Consider the following 19,638-nt stretch of genomic DNA (forward strand, 5'->3'; position numbering starts at 1 on the left):
GGGATATGAACCAGGTGTGTGTAATTGACAAGACAAGACAAATGGAATGATGATATATGGAGCGGCAGTGGCTAGTAAGCCGGTGATGACGATCGCTGAAACCTGCCCGAACAAGGAGGGGAGGCAGCCTCGGCGGAAGTCATGACATTTCACCTGGATTGAAAACAAAGTGTTCCTAATGTTTGGTATACTAAGTGTACAGTGTATAGAATCATTGTACAATCTAAACCACTATTTACCCCACTTTACCCTACCATAAGAACACCTGCAAACGCCGGAAAGGGTGTATTTAGGCTACTCACTCCACGGAAGGGAACACTGCTACCTCGCTCACTCTCTTTGGTCTCCAACCAAGGTGCATTAATAAATTGATGAGCAAACAGAAGTGTATAGGACATTCAACTCATGGAAGACAGTGGAAGTTGATAATCATATAAGTGATTATTTATTTTTAAACGTAAAGCCAACGCATTTCGGCCCTAGCTTTAGGGTTTTACAGAGTGAAAAATGAATAGGAGGCTGGTTTGAAAAAAATCTAAACAATCACTTGATGGCGGACCATAGTCCGGTGCACCTGGTTCAGTATAATCTTACTCTTAACTGTTGAATATTGTAGGTCTACTGAGTACTTACACATTGTACCACACATGCTACTAAGGGGGTTAGTTATCATGATCTTTAGCCTACTCTCTGAACATGTCTTGTGTGTGTGGTCTTTGCGCAGCTCACAGAGCCCGCCAATCTTGGGTGCGTTCGAAAATTCGCTCTGGCTATCTACTCCGATTTCAGAGCACTCTCGTCTGAGTGTGCCAGAGCGCAGAATAACTGATGAATTTACGATGAATAACTGATGAACACCCGTTGGATATGACCGGTGTCATAAAAAGCGTAATTAAAGTGTTGCCAGCAGCACAGTTACAGTCACCAACGCTCTGGATAACATGAAAATAACCTAACCAGCTCAGCTAGGGCGAGTAAAATTGTCGGAGTGAGGTGGAAGTGGCTAGCAAGCTAGCCAACATTAGCCAGTTAGCTTGGGTGCTTGACTGCTGTTGTGAGGTCAGAACGCTCGGATCAAGCCTACTCCTCGGCCAGAGCGTCCAGTTTGCGCTCTGAATGCTCCGAGAGCGAAAGGCATTCTGGCACTCCAGATTGAATTTACGAACACACCCATTGATTTCGCGCCAAACAACATTTATCCACGCGCGAGTTTGTGCTCGGTAAACATATACATATACTAAAGCCTGAGTTAGCTAGGCCCTATTCATATTAATTTCATTCCGGTGTAGGTCCCTCCACAAGAATGGAATCAAACATGTCTGAACAGTTCGTTGAAGTTGACAATTTCGGGGTCGAGTTGTTGGAAAATATTGATATGAGGATGGAACCTCAACACAGCCATGAGGAAGTCAGCAGGTAGGCCTATATTTTTATCTACACTGTGTGATTCACAGACAACCCTTGCGGATGTGATAGCCTTGCCTAGGCTAGGTCTATCTACAACAGTTTGATAAGGCTGTTGTGGGCCAGGGCACATAGCCTAGGCTATTAGGTTGAGCTAGTAGGCTAGCCTACATACGAACATCTTATTCTAATCTAGATAATGTGCTTGCAGTTTTTACTACACCTAGGCCATAGGCTTTATTGTCTTAACTGAGTTTCAACTTTAAAGGATACATTTTATGTGGTTAGGCTTATGAAAAAATGACAGGATTGTTTGAATCAGTTTTGAATTTGTGGTCCACATTTCCCATTAATAACTGGTGTAGCTAGTTAGCTTTAGGCTAGACCTATCACCAAAGTTTATTTGGTGATTTCTTATGCTCAGCCAGGAGGTTTTAATCCTCATTGAAAGGGTGATTCTAGAGATAGTCACCAGTCTGTCCAAAGATGAAGCTCCAGTTTTGGTCCTACCCAAGCGATCCAGCTGGGCCAATGTAAGGTAAGCCACTCACTTTGTTACTATAATGTCAAGCTTTTGGGCCATATTCACTCTGTTTGACCTTTGCAAGATAAACACTTAAATCTATACAACAGATGTCTTATTTATGTTGTGTAAATACAGTATAACCCAGTACATTTGAAATAAGTGGTCATGTTGTGTAAACTGAACATTGCACTCAATTTGAAAAGTCAGGTCCTACAAGTGGTCTAAATTGCTGTTAAATGCATTTGGAGGAAATCCTTTAGTTCTTTGTTCTCTCATTCTATCTGAATGTGTAAAAGAGCTAAGAAGTCAAAAGGGATTTGTGGGGTGAAAATTGTGTCGATAGAATCACCGAAAGTTTTGAATCTTAATCCTTGAAGCTGAAATAAATTCCTGACTGAATAGGTGTCAGTTTGATAAAATATTTAAAAAGCACCAGCTACACATAGAAACACACACACACAAATCTGGCGGTTTGTGGAGGTCTTTAATGTGCACAGGCTGAGGAGACCTCATGCTTAGAACAAAACAAACTGTCTGGTTGAGTCTACATCAAACCTCCTTACAGTTTAAAGCACATTCTGGCTCGGCCCTTTCAAATGTGAGAATCCCACAGATAGGGAGGCAAAGGTTTCACAGAGGAAATGCAGTCGAGGTATGGGGAGGCCTATCACAGGTAGCACCCAGGGTTTGGGATTCTTCTAAGAAGGATCATAAAGGTGGCGGGCTCCTTTACAAAACTCATCAAAGATACAATACCAAATATTCCGATTTTGTGAAGAATTCTTTCATGAATAATGTCTCCGTCTTCATTCCCAACTTTGAGTTTTGACAATGCCGTTGGCCTTCAAATGACTTCTGGCAGTTCTGTCACCACAGTTCGGAGCGACTGTTCCTCGTCTGTCACTAAATTTGGTGAGAAGAAAGACACACACCACTGTTAATATGCCCCCCCCCCCCTCTCTCTCACTTCCCCCTTCCCTCAGCTGTGCACAGACAAAGTTACATTATTTTAATTCACAAACTTTTTAAATTACTCTAAGGAATTTAATCAGCCCTACTTCATGTGGCTTTCATTCTTATCCTCTCTGGGCTTACATGAACTAATTGCAAAAACTGCAAAGACATGGTATGCCTTATGCTGCTGGTCAGAGAAGCTTTCCTGGTGTTATTCACTATGGATTTCATTATCCATCCTAAAGAAAATCCTGAATGAACTACTTTGATGATGAAATACCTATTATCAGATATCATAGGGGATTGATTGAAAGGGTTTCTACACTGTACTGGTGTATCACAATATACTGGTAGCCTATAATACAGCAGTTTAACTGGGTTTTCTATGCAGGGCACATTCTCAAGGTTCTATCCACCATCTACAAACTTGTGCAGAGCAACACATATGCTACAAAAAGGTAATGTCTTGTCAGATGCCAACGCATAAGAAAATACATCCTTGCCTTAACACCAGTACTTTGAGAAGGTGTTCTCTTGTTTCCACAGGGACATCTATTACAACGACACACAGCTTTATGGTTCACAGAGGACTGTCGATTCCATTGTGGATGACATCTCCTGCATGCTCAAGGTTCCACGCAGAAGACTACATGTGGTGTGTATATAGTATGTGAGTGTGTGTGTGCCTCTGTGAGAGTACAATTTCAGTTCAAGAGGAGGTAACAATGGCCTGATGTTGAATAAAACCATACTAAAACATTTGGAAATACCTTTTGATACGACATGTTATGATTAGTTTGAGCCTATTCTCTGCCTCATACAGGAAGCAACCGTGTATGTATTTTCCATGATTTCCATTATCAAAGAGCAATGAAATTAAACTTGACTCAAAAGCATTGTTGTGTGTGTGTGTGTGTGTGTGTGTGTGTGTGTGTGTGTGTGTGTGTGTGTGTGTGTGTGTGTGTGTGTGTGTGCACATGCGTATGTGTTTAACGGTCTCCAGCTAGCCACGTCCAAGGGCTTCATCTCAGGTGATCTGTGTTACCTGGAGGAGGACAGCACCAAGGTGGACTGCCACTCTAACTCCACTGTAAGTCCCACTAACACTAACTACATTCCCCCAACAGCTCAGCATCGTCACAGTATGGTCATATGCATATAATGTTAGATACCTATAATGTTAGATATACAGGATCATCATCCGCCATGAACGTTTAACAGTGCTAAACTTCTCCCATTTCAATGACATAACAGAGATCCGTAGTCTCAGCCAAACCTATTAAATCCTGTGTTCACCTCTTTCTGGCCACAATCTCCAGGTTCAACCAATGTACTAATCACTCGATTTACAGCATAATTGTTCAGAAAACAAAAAGAACTCAAACAGTTTACTTGTATTCTGTCTACTGTTTGTGGGTTGCATAAATCAACTGACACCGAAACAGCTAGATTCATATCTCATTATACTTTTTTTGTTTGAAAGCTAACAGTAACTTGCTATGTTGACAATTGTGTCTCTCTTATTGTGTCTCTTAATTGTGTTCTCAGGCTACTCCAGTTTCTTCTAATGTTGGCGGAATCAGGAGTATCCTTTATAATCATGTCAGAACTCATATTTCAGCAATATTGTAACAAGTTTGTAAGACTTCCTTCCTCTTTTAACTAACTCCTCCAACTCTTATCTATTGGTGAGGAAGAGTCCATCAGTCATGTTTGTGTTCACCTTGACCCGTTCTCCAGACATTGTGTCATCTGCTAAGTTTGTTTTGATAGTGGAGAAGGACGCCACCTTCCAGAAACTGCTTGATGATGACTTTTGCACCAAGCTATCTCCTTGCATCATGATCACAGTATATCCTACTTATGGTTTTCTTTTGAGCTATTGCTTTAAATTGAATGTGCTAATCATATGATTTATTGTAAATCTGTTATGTGTTTGTGTCAGGGTAAAGGTGTCCCAGATGTGAACAGCAGGCTGATGGTGAGAAAGCTTTGGGACACCCTGCACATCCCTATATTTGCTCTGGTGGATGCTGACCCTTATGGTAATACTCTCCACTCTTTTATCCTATCAGACACACACACACACACACACACACACAGGGGTTGCGTGTCCTGCTAAGCCGACATGCCTCTCTGATGTGTCAGGGTGGTTAGAATGGGGATTGTGTTAGCGTGTTCTAGCCCAGTGGAATCATCACACTGGGGCCCCTGGACTCACTGACACAGACTGTCCCTCTCCATACAGCACCTCTCTGCTCCCCTCCGCTCTCCTCACATCACATGGCGAGTCGCATGTGTAACACTTTACTTTGTTCTCTGTCCCCTTAGCTACATATCTCAGAGGATAATTGCTCTGGTATGGTGGTGATTGTATCGTGTCTCTTTCCCTCTCTTTCTCTTTCTGTCTCACTCTAATTTTCGCAGGGATTGAGATCATGTGCATCTACAAGTATGGATCAGTGGTGAGTCCTGCCGTGCCTGTGTATTTCTGTACATTATACAACGTGGCTTGTGCAGTGTCTCGGTGCAAGAAATATGTCATTATTCTCCTCTTAAAGTTGAAAAAGGGGAGCGGTCAACCATATCTGAGCATTTGAAGTGGCATGAAGTGGAAAAGTAAAGTGATTGCGTGGGATCTCATTTGTGTGAGGTTTTTGTATGTGTGTTTCTGGTTTATATGATCTAATCTAATTTTATTTGTCACATGCGCCGAATACAACAGGTGAAATGCTTACTTACAAGCACTTAACCAACAATGCAGTTTTAAGAAATGGAATCACAATAAAATAACAATAATGAGCCTATATACAGGGGGTACAGGTACCGAGTCAATGTGTGGGGGCACAGGTTAGTCGAGGTAATTTGTACATGTGGGTAGGGGTAAAGTCACTATGAAAAGATAATAAACAGCGAATAGCAGCAGTGTCAATGCAAATAGTCCGGGTGGCCATTTGATTAATTGTTCAGCAGTCTTATGGCTTTGGGGTAGAAGCTGTTAAGGAGCCTTTTGGACCTAGACTTGGCGCTCTGGTACCGCTTGCCGTGCGGTAGCAGAGAGAACAGTCTGTGACTTGGGTGACTGGAGTCTTTGACAATTTTTTGGGCCTTCCTGTGACATTGCCTAGTATATAGGTCCTGGATGGCAGGACGCTTGGCCCCAATGATGTACTGGGCTATACACACTACCCTCTGTAGCGCCTTACGGTCGGATGCCAAGCAGTTGCCATACCAGGCGGTGATGCAAACGGTCAGGATGCTCTCGATGGTGCAGCTGTAGAACTCTTTCAGGATCTGGAGACCCATGCCAAATCTTTTCAGTGTCCTGAGGGGGAAAAGGCGTTGTCGTGCCCTCTTCAAGACTTTCTTGGTGTGTTTGGACCATGATAGTTTGTTGGTGATGTGGACACCAAGGAACTTGAAACTCTCGACCCGCTCCACTACAGCCCCGTCGATATGATATGAAATGGGGTGTGTTCGGCCCTCCTTTTCTTGTAGTCCACGATCATCTCCTTTGTCTTGCTCACGTTGAGGGAGAGGTTGTTGTCCTGGCACCACACTGCCAGGTTTCTGACCTCCTCCCTATAGACTGTCTCATCATTGTCAGTGATCAGGCCTACCACTGTTGTGTCGTCAGCAAACTTAATGATGGTGTTGGAGTCGTGCTTGGCCACGCAGTCGTGGGTGAACAAGGAGTACAGGAGGGGACTAAGCACGCACACCTGAGGGGCCCCCGTGTTGAGGATCAGCGTGGCAGATGTGTTGTTGCATACCCTTACCACCTGGGGGCGCCCGTCAGAAGTCCAGGATCCAGTTGCAGAGGGAGGTGTTTAGTCCCAGGGTCCTTAGCTTAGTGATGAACTTTGTGGGCACTATGGTGTTGAACGCTGAGCTGTAGTCAATTAACAGCATGCTCATATAGGTGTTCCTTTTGTCCAGGTGGGAAAGGGCAGTGTGGAGTGAGATTGAGATTGCGTCATCTGTGGATCTGTTGGGGCGGTATGCGAATTGGATTGGGTCTAGTGTTTCCGGGATGATGGTGTTGATGTGAGCCATGACCAGCCTTTCAAAGCACTTCATGGCTACCGACGTGAGTGCTACGGGGCGGTAGTCATTTAGGCAGGTTACCTTCGCTTTCTTGGGCACAGGGACTATGGTGGTCTGCTTGAAACATGTAGGTATTACAGATTCGGTCAGGGAGAGTTTGAAAATGTCAGTGAAGACACTTGCCAGTTGGTCCGCGCATGCTCTGAGTACACGTCCTGGTAATCCGTCTGGCCCCGCGGCCTTGTGAATGTTGACCTGTTTAAAGGTCTTGCTCACATCGGCTACGGAGAGCGTGATCACACAGTCGTCCGGAACAGCTGGTGCTCTCATGCATGCTTCAGTGTCGCTTGCCTCGAAGCGAGCATAAAAGGCATTTAGCCCGTCTGGTAGGCTCGCATCACTGGGCTGCTCGTGGCTGGGTTTCCCTTTGTTGTCCGTAATAGTTTGCAAGCCCTGCCACATCCGACGAGCGTCAGAGCCAGTGTAGTAGGATTCAATCTTAGTCCTGTATTGACGCTTTGCCTGTTTGATGGCATAGTGGGAATCCTTATAAGCGTCCGGATTAATGTCCCGCTCCTTGAAAGCAGCAGCTCTAGCCTTTAGCTCGGTGAAGATGTTGCCTGCATTAAAGTCCAAGGCCACTAGGAGCGCCGCTTCTGGATGAGCATTTTCTTGTTTGCTTATGGCCTTATACAGCTCGTTGAGTGCAGTCTTAGTGCCAGCGTCGGTTTGTGGTGGTAAATAGATGGCTACGAAAAATATAGGTGAAAACTCTTGGTAGATAGTGTGGTCTACAGCTTATCATGAAGTACTCTACCTCAGGGGAGCAATACCTTGAGACTACCTTAATATTAGATCTCGCACAGGCTGTTATTGACAAATAGACACACACCCCCACCCCTCGTCTTACCGGACGTAGCTGTTCTGTCCTGCCGATGCACGGAAAACTCAGCCAACTGTATATTATCCGTGTCGTAGTTCAGCCACGACTCAGTGAAACATAAGATAGTACAGTTTTTAATGTTCTGTTGGTAGGATAGTCTCGAACGGAGCTCATCCGGTTTATTCTCCCCGTGATTGCACATTGGCCAATAGAACGGATGGTAGAGGCGGGTTACCGATGCACGGAAAACTCAGCCAACTGTATATTATCTGTGTCGTAGTTCAGCCACGACTCAGTGAAACATAAGATAGTACAGTTTTTTATGTTCTGTTGGTAGGATAGTCTCGAACGGAGCTCATCCAGTTTATTCTCCCCGTGATTGCACATTGGCCAATAGAACGGATGGTAGAGGCGGGTTACCCACTCGCCGGCGAATTCTCACAAGGCACCCTGATCTCCGCCTCCTGTATTTCCTTCTTTTCTTCATGCGAATGACGGGGATTTGGGCCTTGTCTGGGAGCAACATTATATCCTTCGCTTCAGACTCATTAAATAAAACATCTTTGTCCAATTCGAGGTGAGTAATCGATGTTCTGATATCCAGAAGCTCTTTTTGGTCATAAGAGATGGTAGCATCAACATTATGTATAAAATAAGTTACAAACAATGCGAAAAACACACAAAATACCATTGGTTAGGAGCCCGTAAAACGGCAGCCACCCCCTCCGGTGCCATTACTACTACCCCAGGTGGACTTGTGTGTCTGAATGTGTATGTCTGTGTGGTTTTATGTACTATATGCATGTGTATGGTTGTATGTATTCACATATGTGTGTTTTATACACAGTTTGTCAACCTGTCTGTCTGTCTGGTTGTGTATTGACGTGTTTCTATGTGTATATCTTTCCCTTCAGGCCATGTCGTTTGAGGCCCACAGTCTGACCGTCCCCAGCATTATGTGGCTAGGCCTCCTCCCCTCTGACCTCCAGAGGTTTGGTGACAACCACTCGCTACTTCCTCCTTCCTCCTCCCTACCTCTAATTGGGATTATATTCTGGGGATTTGGAGATTGTTTGTTTTGGTTTCTGTTGCTGTTGCCTTCGCTTTTTTCTCTCTCCCTGAGGAGCTGTTTTGGAGGGTATATTGAGTTTTAAGTATATGTCAGCTGGAGCAGTCTTAGCCTGAAAAGGGGGTTTTGACATAAGTAAAGTTTAATTGTAGTCTGCAAGCCTGCTCCTCCTAAGACTCCAACTGTACAGTACATTATCAAAAGTATCCACATCTTATACAGTTTGGACAGAAATGGAGAGAGCCGTAACATTGTGTCAGGGTATTTCCTTTGTTTCAGTTGTAACAACATAATTAGTATTTATATCTTAATATGGTCATTTAGAAGACCATCATCCAAAGCTATATACAGTTAAGATATGTTTGGTATATGTCTCATAATATGACTGTTCACCTCTTGAACTGACTGAAATGAAAACTGTACTGATCATAACCCTTCTGTACTTTAGATTGAGAGTACCTGAGGATGCTCTGATCCCCCTCACACAGAGAGACCAGAGTAAACTGACCAGCCTGCTGAAGAGACCCTACCTGGCCTGCCAACCTGCCTGGCAGAGAGAGGTAAGAGGGGGAGGGCTACCTTTTATGAGTGGTTTACATACAATACAAATATGGAAAGGGAGAGAAAGAAGAATGTGTGCAGTTTGTCTGTTATTAGAAATAAGGGAGAAAAATGTTAAAGAAGAGAATGTGTGCTTTACCCAGTTTGTATTCCCACCTCTCAAGCCGTTCAGAGAATGGTTGAATGCAATGTGGGTTGGTCTGTTTAGTAAACATGTCCCTAGTCTCCACTACCCTGCTCTGAAGAAACTGTACACTTGTAGTCCTTCACTCCTGTTTAACAAGACAAGGCGGCGTTCTGTGAGTGTGTTTTTACTACAATTTAGACGTTTTGCAGGTGTGACACAGCACAGTGGAATGTGTTTGAGAGAGCTGTCAGCTCCCTGGTATTTGGGATACTTCGAGATACCAGCTCTGTTGTGAAATATATTGAACAAAAATATAAACTTCAACGTTTTTACTGAGTTACAGTTCATATAAGGAAATCAGTCAATTGAAATAAATTCATTAGGCCCTAATCTATGGATTTCACATGACTGGGCAGGGGTGCAGCCATGGGTGAGCCTTGGATGGCATAGGCCCACCCGCTTGGCAGCCAGGTCCACCCACTGGGGAGCCAGGCCCAGCCAATCAGAATGTGTTTTTCTCCACAAAAGGGCTTTATTACAGACAGAAATACACCTCAGCACCCCCCCCACCCCACCCTCAGACTATCCCGCAGGTGAAGAAGCCGGATGTGGAGGTCCTGGGCTGGCGTGGTTACACATAATCTGCGGTTGTGAGGCCAGTTGGAAGTACCGCCAAATTCTCTAAAACAACGTTGGAGGCAGTTTATGGTAGAGAAATGAACATTAAATTCTCTGGCAACAGATCTGGTGGACATTCCTGCAGTCAGCATGCCAATTGCACGCATCTGTGGCATTGTGTTGTGTGACAAAACTGCACATTTTAAAGTGGGCTTTTATTGTCACCAGCACAAGGTGCACCTGTGTAATGATCATGCTGTTTAATCAGCTTCATTCTATGCCACACCTGTCAGGAGGATGGATTATCTTGGTTAAGGAAAAATGCTCACTAACAGGGATGTAAACAAATTTGTGCACAGAATTTGAGAGAAATAAGCTTTTTATGCGTATAGATCATGTCTGGGATTTTTTATTTCAGCTCATGAAACATGGGACCAACACTTTACATGTTGTGTTTATATTTTTGTTCAGTGGTAGATAAGATCACACCTGGTGGTCCAGGATGAACTCTGTTTGCTCATCTTCCTCTTGCACATCTCTTAAGACATGTTTTGTCGTTGTTGCAGATGGAAATGATGCATCGGAGCAAGGTGAAAGCTGAGATCCAGTCACTGGCGTCCATAGCCCCTGATTACCTCAGCCGTGTCTACCTACCCAATAAGCTGCGCTACGGCGGCTGGATATGATCACACACTGCCCCTCTGTGGACGGTGGGATGTGGGATTTGATTTGGCTGGATTCAAGCACTCATGTATGGATGTGGTACAGTTGCAGTGTCTGTCTGCATATTTTACATTGACATTTTAGTCATTTTAGCAGACGCTCTTATCCAGTTACCCAATCCTGTCTGTCACACAGTGACCTGAATGTAAAATTGTACATCACATTTTTATATTATTGATTATTTTACGTCATTATATTATATGACGTGTATATTTAACTCAATTATTCCAGATTAGAGTATCAATCCACCTGAAATGGCCAATTGACTGTGATTGACTGTGTCCTTGATGGTAATGTACCTGTGGATACTAAAAATGTAAATTTTCTGCCACTTGTATTAAATCAAATCAAATCAATTTGTATTTGTCACATGCTTCATAAACAACAGGTGTAGACTAACAGTGAAATGCTTACTTACGGGCTCTTCCCAACAATGAAGAGAGAAAAATACTAGAAAAATAATAACACGAGGAATAGATACACAATGAGTAACGATATCTTGGCTATATTCAAGGGGTACCAGTACCGAGTCGATGTGCAGGAGTACGAGGTAATTGAGATAGATATGTACATATAGGTAGGGGTAAAGTATTGTCTAAAGTTTTGTTGGTCTCCTGGAAGTATTGACTGGTCCAGTGCTAGGTAGGTGTTGCAGACTTTACTTTCCATAGAGGACAAGGCTATGGTATCTTCAAACAAATCCTGTGGGTGTATTTAGACACCGTGATATACAGACAGTAGCTGCTAATAATTGTGCACCCAGCTTCTTGTGGCCACTAGTCAAAGGTAATGCCTCCACCCCGGTACCTTCTGTGAGTGGTCATATACAATTTTTCCTATTGTCATGTGGTCATGGAAAAATATATGTAACCAATAATATGTAACACCATATAATGATTAGTATGTGCCACCAGATGGAGACAGTGATCATTGGCGCTTATGGAACATCATTTTCATTACGAGACGCTGGCAGGGTTTCCACAAGCTTCTCTGACCACGAAGTCAGATTTGACAGTTACAAAGTCAAAATTGGCACAACAACAACAACAAAAGCTTTTTGGTCTTCATTTAAGGTTAGTGTTAGGCATAAGGTTGGCAGTGTGGTTAAGGTTAGGGTTAGGTTTAAAATCAAATTTTAAGAAGATAAATTGTAGAAATGGGCGGGGTTTATGATTTAGTGGCTATAGCAGCTATTGACGACCCTTTGGCAGGCGTGGCTCCTTACGTGGAAAACAGACAGATTGTGAGAACGAGACCAGAGAAACATCATCAGGTAAACAAACGACATTTGAAAACCAATAACTGCACGGAATGTGCGCCGTCTAGGTAGCTAGCTAGCTAGCTTGCTTACTTATGACACTTACTGGCTTCGCTGGATTGTTGTAGCAAGCGCATCCTCCATCAGCTTTCCACAACTAACGTAACGTTAGCTGGTTAGCTAGCCACAGACAGTCTGGATAATAATCAATAATTTGACATTGATCTCTTCGCTGCTAATTAGAGAGAAAAGAGAGACGTTGTCACCCTGTGGTCGCTGCCAAATAGTAGGGTATTAGAAATAGAGCGTGGCTCCGTGTTTAATTTTTTTTGGGTGTAAATGCTCTATCTGGTCTGAGTATGGTAACGATTGGTTCTAGCTATAGTGTTCGATCAGAAAGTTGTCTAGCCACAAAATTGCATTGCTTTTTGAAGGAAGCCTGCAAATTGTTGCACAGTTGTTGTAAGTAAGTAAGCTATAGCTTGTCAATCAAATCATATCAATGTTGAAGCTCACAGATATTATTTTCTCCTATTAATTTTCACTGAGTTTGTTTTGATCATTGGTAAATGTTGATAAATGTATGTATGTCTACGAGACCTCTATCAAATTTAGACAGTGTAACCTTCGTTGTAAACCAATCCAAAAACGTAAAGTATGTGGAATTGATCATGCCATATAGCACCCAGCTAATTGGCTATGACCTTTACAGTGACTGCTTGTAGCAGTGAGTAGGTTATAGTATAGCTATGATTCCTTGAAAAAAGAGGGTAGAGTTACCTCACCCGACTTGTTGCTAGATAGTCAGACCATAACCCTAACAAGGACTGGCAATGGCTGTGGCTGTGCATACAGTGTCAATGGGTCTTTGCATTACATGAGCTGTGATGCAACATTGACCCACCCCCAGCCCCTGGTTTGATAAAGATGGAAGGTATAGATGGAATGGTAGTCCTAGGTTATATTACAATTATTCACTTGAACAGACAGATGGTTGTGCTGTCTTTTGTGTTTGGTAAGTCTCCTCTCAGCTGTTGTAGTCTTATGTGTTGTTGTCCATGGTTTCAGGACAGGCTCTTGAGTGGCCCTCATGTTTTTCCTCTTGTCAAGGGCAGCTGACTACAAGCTGAAGGAAAGCGATGCCTCGGGCTATGAGCATTTTACATCTACTCTTCTCTGTATGTTGGTTAGCTTAGTATCTGTTCAGTCATGTTTCGAAAGGTATTTTCCCTCTGTTCGGTCAAAGTGGAATGGGATGTTTTCAGGTAAAGAATGTTTGTTCTTTTTAAATGGCTGAGACTATTTGGACTTTTAGCCTTTTAATGAATTTCAACATTTTTGCATTGATCTTTATGCTCATGATAGGCTATATTTTGTGGTTGTTCGTATTCATAATACAACATAGCCTTGTCTTGCCTAAATGTCTGGTCTCTTTAGATCTCTTGAGGACTGATTGTTTTAGGCCAATGCTTTTGATTCGTTAGAATATTCAATTTATTTTCATGTTTTGTTTTGAAGTTGGAGCGCAACTTGAGATGAAAGCCTGGTGATTCTAATTTGATCTCACTTGATGATGGTCAAAAGTGGCCTACACAGACAAAGCTTAGTGTGGTAGCCCTCTCTGACCCCCCCAGCTTATATAAATAGACCTCTGATCTCCGCTGATCGTGTTTCACCGCCTCACCAAATGCACCCAGCTCTGCCGTCCATCTGATCCGCTGTCAGTCTGGGACCAGAAAGGAGATCGTATTTGATTCCAGTGGTAGGCTAAACCAACATGTCTCTTCCTTTCCCCTTCCCAGATTTAGAGGGTCTAAGATGGACGCTGTTATCCGCCGATGTCCCTTCCTGACCATGGTGCCCCGGGCGTTCCTGCAGCTGGCAGGGAAGTCATCCCTGGTGGGCTATGCCCTGAAGTGCCCTGTGATGATGGACCTGGCCTCACGCCCTCTGGCCAGAGCTCTCTCCTCTTCAGTCTCAGTGTCCACACCAACAAACGACGGTGAGCACAGTAGTTCCCCATAGTCACTTATTATAAACGGTTTCAGATGGGCTACGTTATGGATTTATTGTATAGAGGAGCAATGTTGTTGTGCTATTTTACTAATGTAGCTTGAGGCTTGCTTATGGTAGGGCTCAATGCCTCTTTGTAAACAAATTGCTCTTAATCAAATTACTGTGCAAATGTGACTGCTAACTCGCCCATACAAATAGTCATAAATGTAACCTAATTTATGTTGAATACTCCTCTATTAAGGCTGTGAAGAATCTTACACTTGCTCAACCGCGTTTTATTTTATTTTCATATTTTCCTCAGTGCACAAATAGGCCTAAATAATTGAATAAAATATATATAAATGTATTTAAGTTAATCAAATATAAATCCTCCTCTTGTTGTCAGTGTAGAGTCAGAGAAGGGGGTCCAGCTGCCCCCGGGCCACCCCATGTCCCCTGTTGGGCAGCCCGTGGGCTCCAAATGCCCCTTCCTGGCGGCTGAGATGGTGCAGAAGAACCCCAGCGTGGTGAGGGAGGCCTGCATCGAGCTGTCAGAGGACGTACAGGACAGGAGCACAGTCCACACAGGTAAACATGTGACCTGTCTTTGACCTTCTCCACAGTTGTGTAAGCAGAGGTCAGTTATGTATGTGTTAGGAAAGCTTGGTATGGATAGTCACCTTTCAAGGAATTTGTCATAGTAAAAATGTGTCATAGAAGGAGTTTAGTTGATCACTCTTTAACAGTGTTTATCCCCCTTTATTGATACAGAGAAGTCCCAAGTGGATCCCACTGTGGTGGACCTGATCAATACTGACAGGGCTGACCTAGGCACCCTGAAGACTATGCTGAAACAGCGCCCCCCCAAGGTCTCTCACTTACTGCGAGACAACCTGCCCAAAGGTAAGCACCTGCTCACGTGTCCTCGTACACTTGGGGCCAATGTTTCCTCTAAGCTGCGCGCGCAGAGAAGCACGAGATTGAACTTCACTCAACTTTCTAGAGTTTTCCCTGTTAGTTAACAGTATCAACGTTTCCCTTTACTGTGGGAATTGTGATAGAATCAACGCAATATTAGCCACTTTCAGTGCAACATAAAGAAAATGAACTATGCAAGAGATTTAGTTGTAGGCAGAGCGCATCGGAATAGGATTCTATTGCATTGACAGGCACGACTCAGGGCTGTACTCTACAGTCGTGGTCAAAAGTTTTGAGAATGACACAAGTATTGGTCTTCACAAAGTTTGCTGCTTCTGTGTTTTTAGATATTTTTGTCAGATGTTACTATGCTATACTGAAGTATAATTACAAGCATTCCAGAAGTGTCAAAGGCTTTTATTGACAATTACATTAAGTTTATGCAAAGAGTCAATATTTTCAGTGTTGACCCTTCTTTTTCAAGACCTCTGCAATCCGCCCTGGCATGCTGTCAATTCACTTCTGGGCCACATCCTGACTGATGGCAGCCCATTCTTGCATAATCAATGCTTGGAGTTTGTGGGTTTTTGTTTGTCCACCCGCCTCTTGAGGATTGACCACAAGTTCTCAATGGGATTAAGGTCTGGGGAGTTTCCTGGCCATGGACCCAAAATTTCGATGTTTTGTTCCCCGAGCCACTTAGTTATCACTTTTGCCTGATGGCAAGGTGCTCCATCATGCTGGAAAAGGCATTGTTCGTCACCAAACTGTTATTGGATGGTTGGGAGAAGTTGCTCTCAGAGGATGTGTTGGTACCATTCTTTATTCATGGCTGTGTTTTTAGGCAAAATTGTGAGTGAGCCCACTCCCTTGGCTGAGAAGCAACCCCACACATGAATGGTCTCAGGATGCTTTACTGTTGGCATGACACAGGACTGATGGTAGCGCTCACCTTGTCTTCTCCGGACAAGCTTTTTTCTGGATGCCCCAAACAATTGGAAAGGGGATTCATCAGAGAAAATGACTGTACCCCAGTCCTCAGCAGTCCAATCCCTGTACCTTTTGCAGTATATCAGTCTGTCCCTAATATTTTTCCTGGAGAGAAGTGGCTTCCTCGCTGCCCTTCTTGACACCAGGCCATCCTCCAAAAGTATTCGCCTCACTGTGCATGCAGATGCACTCACACCTGCCTGCTGCCATTCCTGAGCAAGCTCTGCACTGGTGGTGCCCCGATCCCGCAGCTGAATCAACTTTAGGAGACGGTCCTGGCACTTGCTGGACTTTCTTGGGCGCCCTGAAGCCTTCTTCACAACAATTGAACCTCTCTCCTTGAAGTTCTTGATGATCCGATAAATGGTTGATTTAGGTGCAATCTTACTAGCAGCAATATCCTTGCCTGTGAAGGCCTTTTTGTGCAAAGCAATGATGATGGCACATGTTTCCTTGCAGGTAACCATGGTTAACAGAGGAAGAACAATGATTTCAAGCACCACCCTCCTTTTAAAGCTTCCAGTCTGTTATTCTAACTCAATCAGCATGACAGAGTGATCTCCAGCCTTGTCCTCGTCAACACTCTCACCTGTGTTAACGAGAGAATCACTGACATGATGTCAGCTGGTTCTTTTGTGGCAGGGCTGAAATGCAGTGGAAATGTTTTTGGAAGATTAAGTTCATTTTCATGGCAAAGAGGGACTTTGCAATTCATCTGATCACTCTTCATAACATTCTGGAGTATATGCAAATTGCCATCATAAAAACTGAGGTAGCAGACTTTGTGAAAATTAAGATTTGTGTCATTCTCAAAACGTTTGACCACGACTGTACACAGACCGGTGCGCCATAACCAATCAGAGCTGCAGTAGGCTTATATGCAAATAGACTATTGCCATATGGATTTGTGCAATTCACTTTGAACTGTTTTACAGCATGAGCGGTTGTGATTATTATGTGCTTGTTTTGAGATCAAAGCGAGAGCTGCATGTACTGTAGCCACGTGTGCACATTTGTTCATATTCTTTGCTAGTTAGTGAGATATTAGCACAGTTATCGATAATTTGTAGTCAGCAATGTGGGAGTGATTGTTTCCTACAAGTGCACAAAATGTGTACATTTCTAGCTGTCTTTGAAAATAGTCAGGTAAAGATATATATTTTTTTTGTGTCTTAAAGGGGCGGTGTTGTATTTTGAGACAGGCTTGAATAAGCTAAGTAGCCAATAAGCAGAGGGTGGCATAATTGAATCTTATTTTTGTATATTTTTTTATTAGGGGGTAGATTAGCTTTAATATTGCAGATAGATTGTAACTTCCATCAATGTAATTGTCGGCATTACTTCCAATCCCCCATATGTTTTTTTCTTTTTCTCTCGCATATACAGTGGGGGAAAAAAAGTATTTAGTCAGCCACCAATTGTGCAAGTTCTCCCACTTAAAAAGATGAGAGAGGCCTGTAATTTTCATCATAGGTACACGTCAACTATGACAGACAAAATGAGGAAAAAAAATCCAGAAAATCACATTGTAGGATTTTTAATGAATTTATTTGCAAATTATGGTGGAAAATAAGTATTTGGTCAATAACAAAAGTTTCTCAATACTTTGTTATATACCCTTTGTTGGCAATGACACAGGTCAAACGTTTTCTGTAAGTCTTCACAAGGTTTTCACACACTGTTGCTGGTATTTTGGCCCATTCCTCCATGCAGATCTCCTCTAGAGCAGTGATGTTTTGGGGCTGTCGCTGGGCAACACAGACGTTCAACTCCCTCCAAAGATTTTCTATGGGGTTGAGATCTGGAGACTGGCTAGGCCACTCCAGGACCTTGAAATGCTTCTTACGAAGCCACTCCTTCATTGCCCGGGCGGTGTGTTTGGGATCATTGTCATGCTGAAAGACCCAGCCACGTTTCATCTTCAATGCCCTTGCTGATGGAAGGAGGTTTTCACTCAAAATCTCACGATACATGGCCCCATTCATTCGTTCCTTTACACAGATCAGTCGTCCTGGTCCCTTTGCAGAAAAACAGCCCCAAAGCATGATGTTTCCACCCCCATACTTCACAGTAGGTATGGTGTTCTTTGGATGCAACTCAGCATTCTTTGTCCTCCAAACACGACGAGTTGAGTTTTTACCAAAAAGTTCTATTTTGGTTTCATCTGACCATATGACATTCTCCCAATCCTCTTCTGGATCATCCAAATGCACTCTAGCAAACTTCAGACAGGCCTGGACATGTACTGGCTTAAGCAGGCGGACACGTCTGCACTGCAGGATTTGAGTCCCTGGCGGCGTAGTGTTTTACTGATGGTAGGCTTTGTTACTTTGGTCCCAGCTCTCTGCAGGTCATTCACTAGGTCCCCCCGTGTGGTTCTGGGATTTTTGCTCACCGTTCTTGTGATCATTTTGACCCTACGGGGTGAGATCTTGCGTGGAGCCCCAGATCGAGGGAGATTATCAGTGGTCTTGTATGTCTTCCATTTCCTAATAATTGCTCCCACAGTTGATTTCTTCAAACCAAGCTGCTTACCTATTGCAGATTCAGTCTTCCCAGCCTGGTGCAGGTCTACAATTTTGTTTCTGGTGTCCTTTGTCAGCTCTTTGGTCTTGGCCATAGTGGAGTTTGGAGTGTGACTGTTTGAGGTTGTGGACAGGTGTCTTTTATACTGATAACAAGTTCAAACAGATGCCATTAATACAGGTAACAGTGGAGGACAGAGGAGCCTCTTAAAGAAGAAGTTACAGGTCTGTGAGAGCCAGAAATCTTGCTTGTTTGTAGGTGACCAAATACTTATTTTCCACCATAATTTGCAAATAAATTCATAAAAAATCCTACAATGTGATTTTCAGAATTTTTTTTTCTCAATTTGTCTTTCATAGTTGACGTGTACCTATGATGAAAATTACAGGCCTCTCTCATCTTTTTAAGTGGGAGAACTTGCACAAATAGTGGCTGACTAAATACTTTTTTCCCCCACTGTGTTATATATATATATATATATATATATATATATATATATATATATATATACACACACACAGTGGGGAGAACAAGTATTTGATACACTGCTGATTTTGCAGGTTTTCCTACTTACAAAGCATGTAGAGGTCTGTAATTTTTATCATAGGTACACTTCAACTGTGAGAGACGGAATCTAAAACAAAAATCCAGAAAATCACATTGTATGATTTTTAAGTAATTAAGTTGCATTTTATTGCATGACATAAGTATTTGATACATCAGAAAAGCAGAACTTAATATTTGGTACAGAAACCTTTGTTTGCAATTACAGAGATCATACGTTTCCTGTAGGTCTTGACCAGGTTTGCACACACTGCAGCAGGGATTTTGGCCCACTCCTCCATACAGACCTTCTCCAGGTCCTTCAGGTTTCGGGGCTGTCGCTGGGCAATACGGACTTTCAGCTCCCTCCAAAGATTTTCTATTGGGTTCAGCTCTGGAGACTGGCTAGGCCACTCCAGGACCTTGAGATGCTTCTTACGGAGCCACTCCTTAGTAGCCCTGGCTGTGTGTTTCGGGTCGTTGTCATGCTGGAAGC

At 43.2% G+C, this 19,638-nt stretch overlaps 2 protein-coding genes across 8 annotated transcripts in view; both read left to right on the forward strand.

Moving 5' to 3' along the window:
- The first annotated feature begins 1,127 nt into the window (after window positions 1–1,127).
- spo11 (SPO11 initiator of meiotic double stranded breaks) lies at window positions 1,128–11,268 on the forward strand. The gene is made up of 13 exons (XM_041855942.1): window positions 1,128–1,416; window positions 1,829–1,942; window positions 2,754–2,842; window positions 3,276–3,342; window positions 3,431–3,539; window positions 3,888–3,974; window positions 4,433–4,469; window positions 4,625–4,734; window positions 4,830–4,929; window positions 5,312–5,349; window positions 8,729–8,805; window positions 9,332–9,443; window positions 10,756–11,268. Exons 1-13 carry the CDS (start codon window positions 1,304–1,306, stop codon window positions 10,873–10,875), a joined length of 1,173 nt encoding a protein of 390 aa, XP_041711876.1. The 5' UTR covers window positions 1,128–1,303; the 3' UTR covers window positions 10,876–11,268.
- Window positions 11,269–12,031: 763 nt separating this feature from the next.
- Window positions 12,032–19,638, forward strand: part of LOC121545416 (5-aminolevulinate synthase, nonspecific, mitochondrial) — a 16,115-nt gene continuing 8,508 nt past the window's right edge. The window contains exons 1-4 of one of the 7 annotated variants that reach the window (XM_041855938.2): window positions 12,032–12,185; window positions 13,973–14,172; window positions 14,572–14,753; window positions 14,937–15,068. In XM_041855938.2, the coding sequence (XP_041711872.1) occupies window positions 14,009–14,172; window positions 14,572–14,753; window positions 14,937–15,068 (478 nt within the window). In that variant the 5' untranslated portion in view covers window positions 12,032–12,185; window positions 13,973–14,008. Of the gene's footprint in view, window positions 12,186–12,285; window positions 12,637–13,342; window positions 13,436–13,972; window positions 14,173–14,571; window positions 14,754–14,936; window positions 15,069–19,638 lie in introns of those variants that run through there. The other 6 variants (XM_041855936.2, XM_041855940.2, XM_041855941.2 and 3 more) reach the window with 6 other exon arrangements.

Source organism: Coregonus clupeaformis, chromosome 30 (genome assembly GCF_020615455.1).
Source record: "Coregonus clupeaformis isolate EN_2021a chromosome 30, ASM2061545v1, whole genome shotgun sequence".
NCBI lineage: Eukaryota > Metazoa > Chordata > Actinopteri > Salmoniformes > Salmonidae > Coregonus > Coregonus clupeaformis.

What these genes read in the sequence shown, in the direction of transcription:
- spo11 (XM_041855942.1), top strand. Translation starts at nt 1,304, where the DNA reads ATGGAATCAAACATGTCTGAACAGTTCGTTGAAGTTGACAATTTCGGG. An exon ending in AGCCATGAGGAAGTCAGCAG is followed by an intron (nt 1,417 to 1,828) that starts GTAGGCCTATAT and finishes TCTTATGCTCAG; the next exon opens with CCAGGAGGTTTTAATCCTCA. An exon ending in AACACATATGCTACAAAAAG is followed by an intron (nt 3,343 to 3,430) that starts GTAATGTCTTGT and finishes TTGTTTCCACAG; the next exon opens with GGACATCTATTACAACGACA.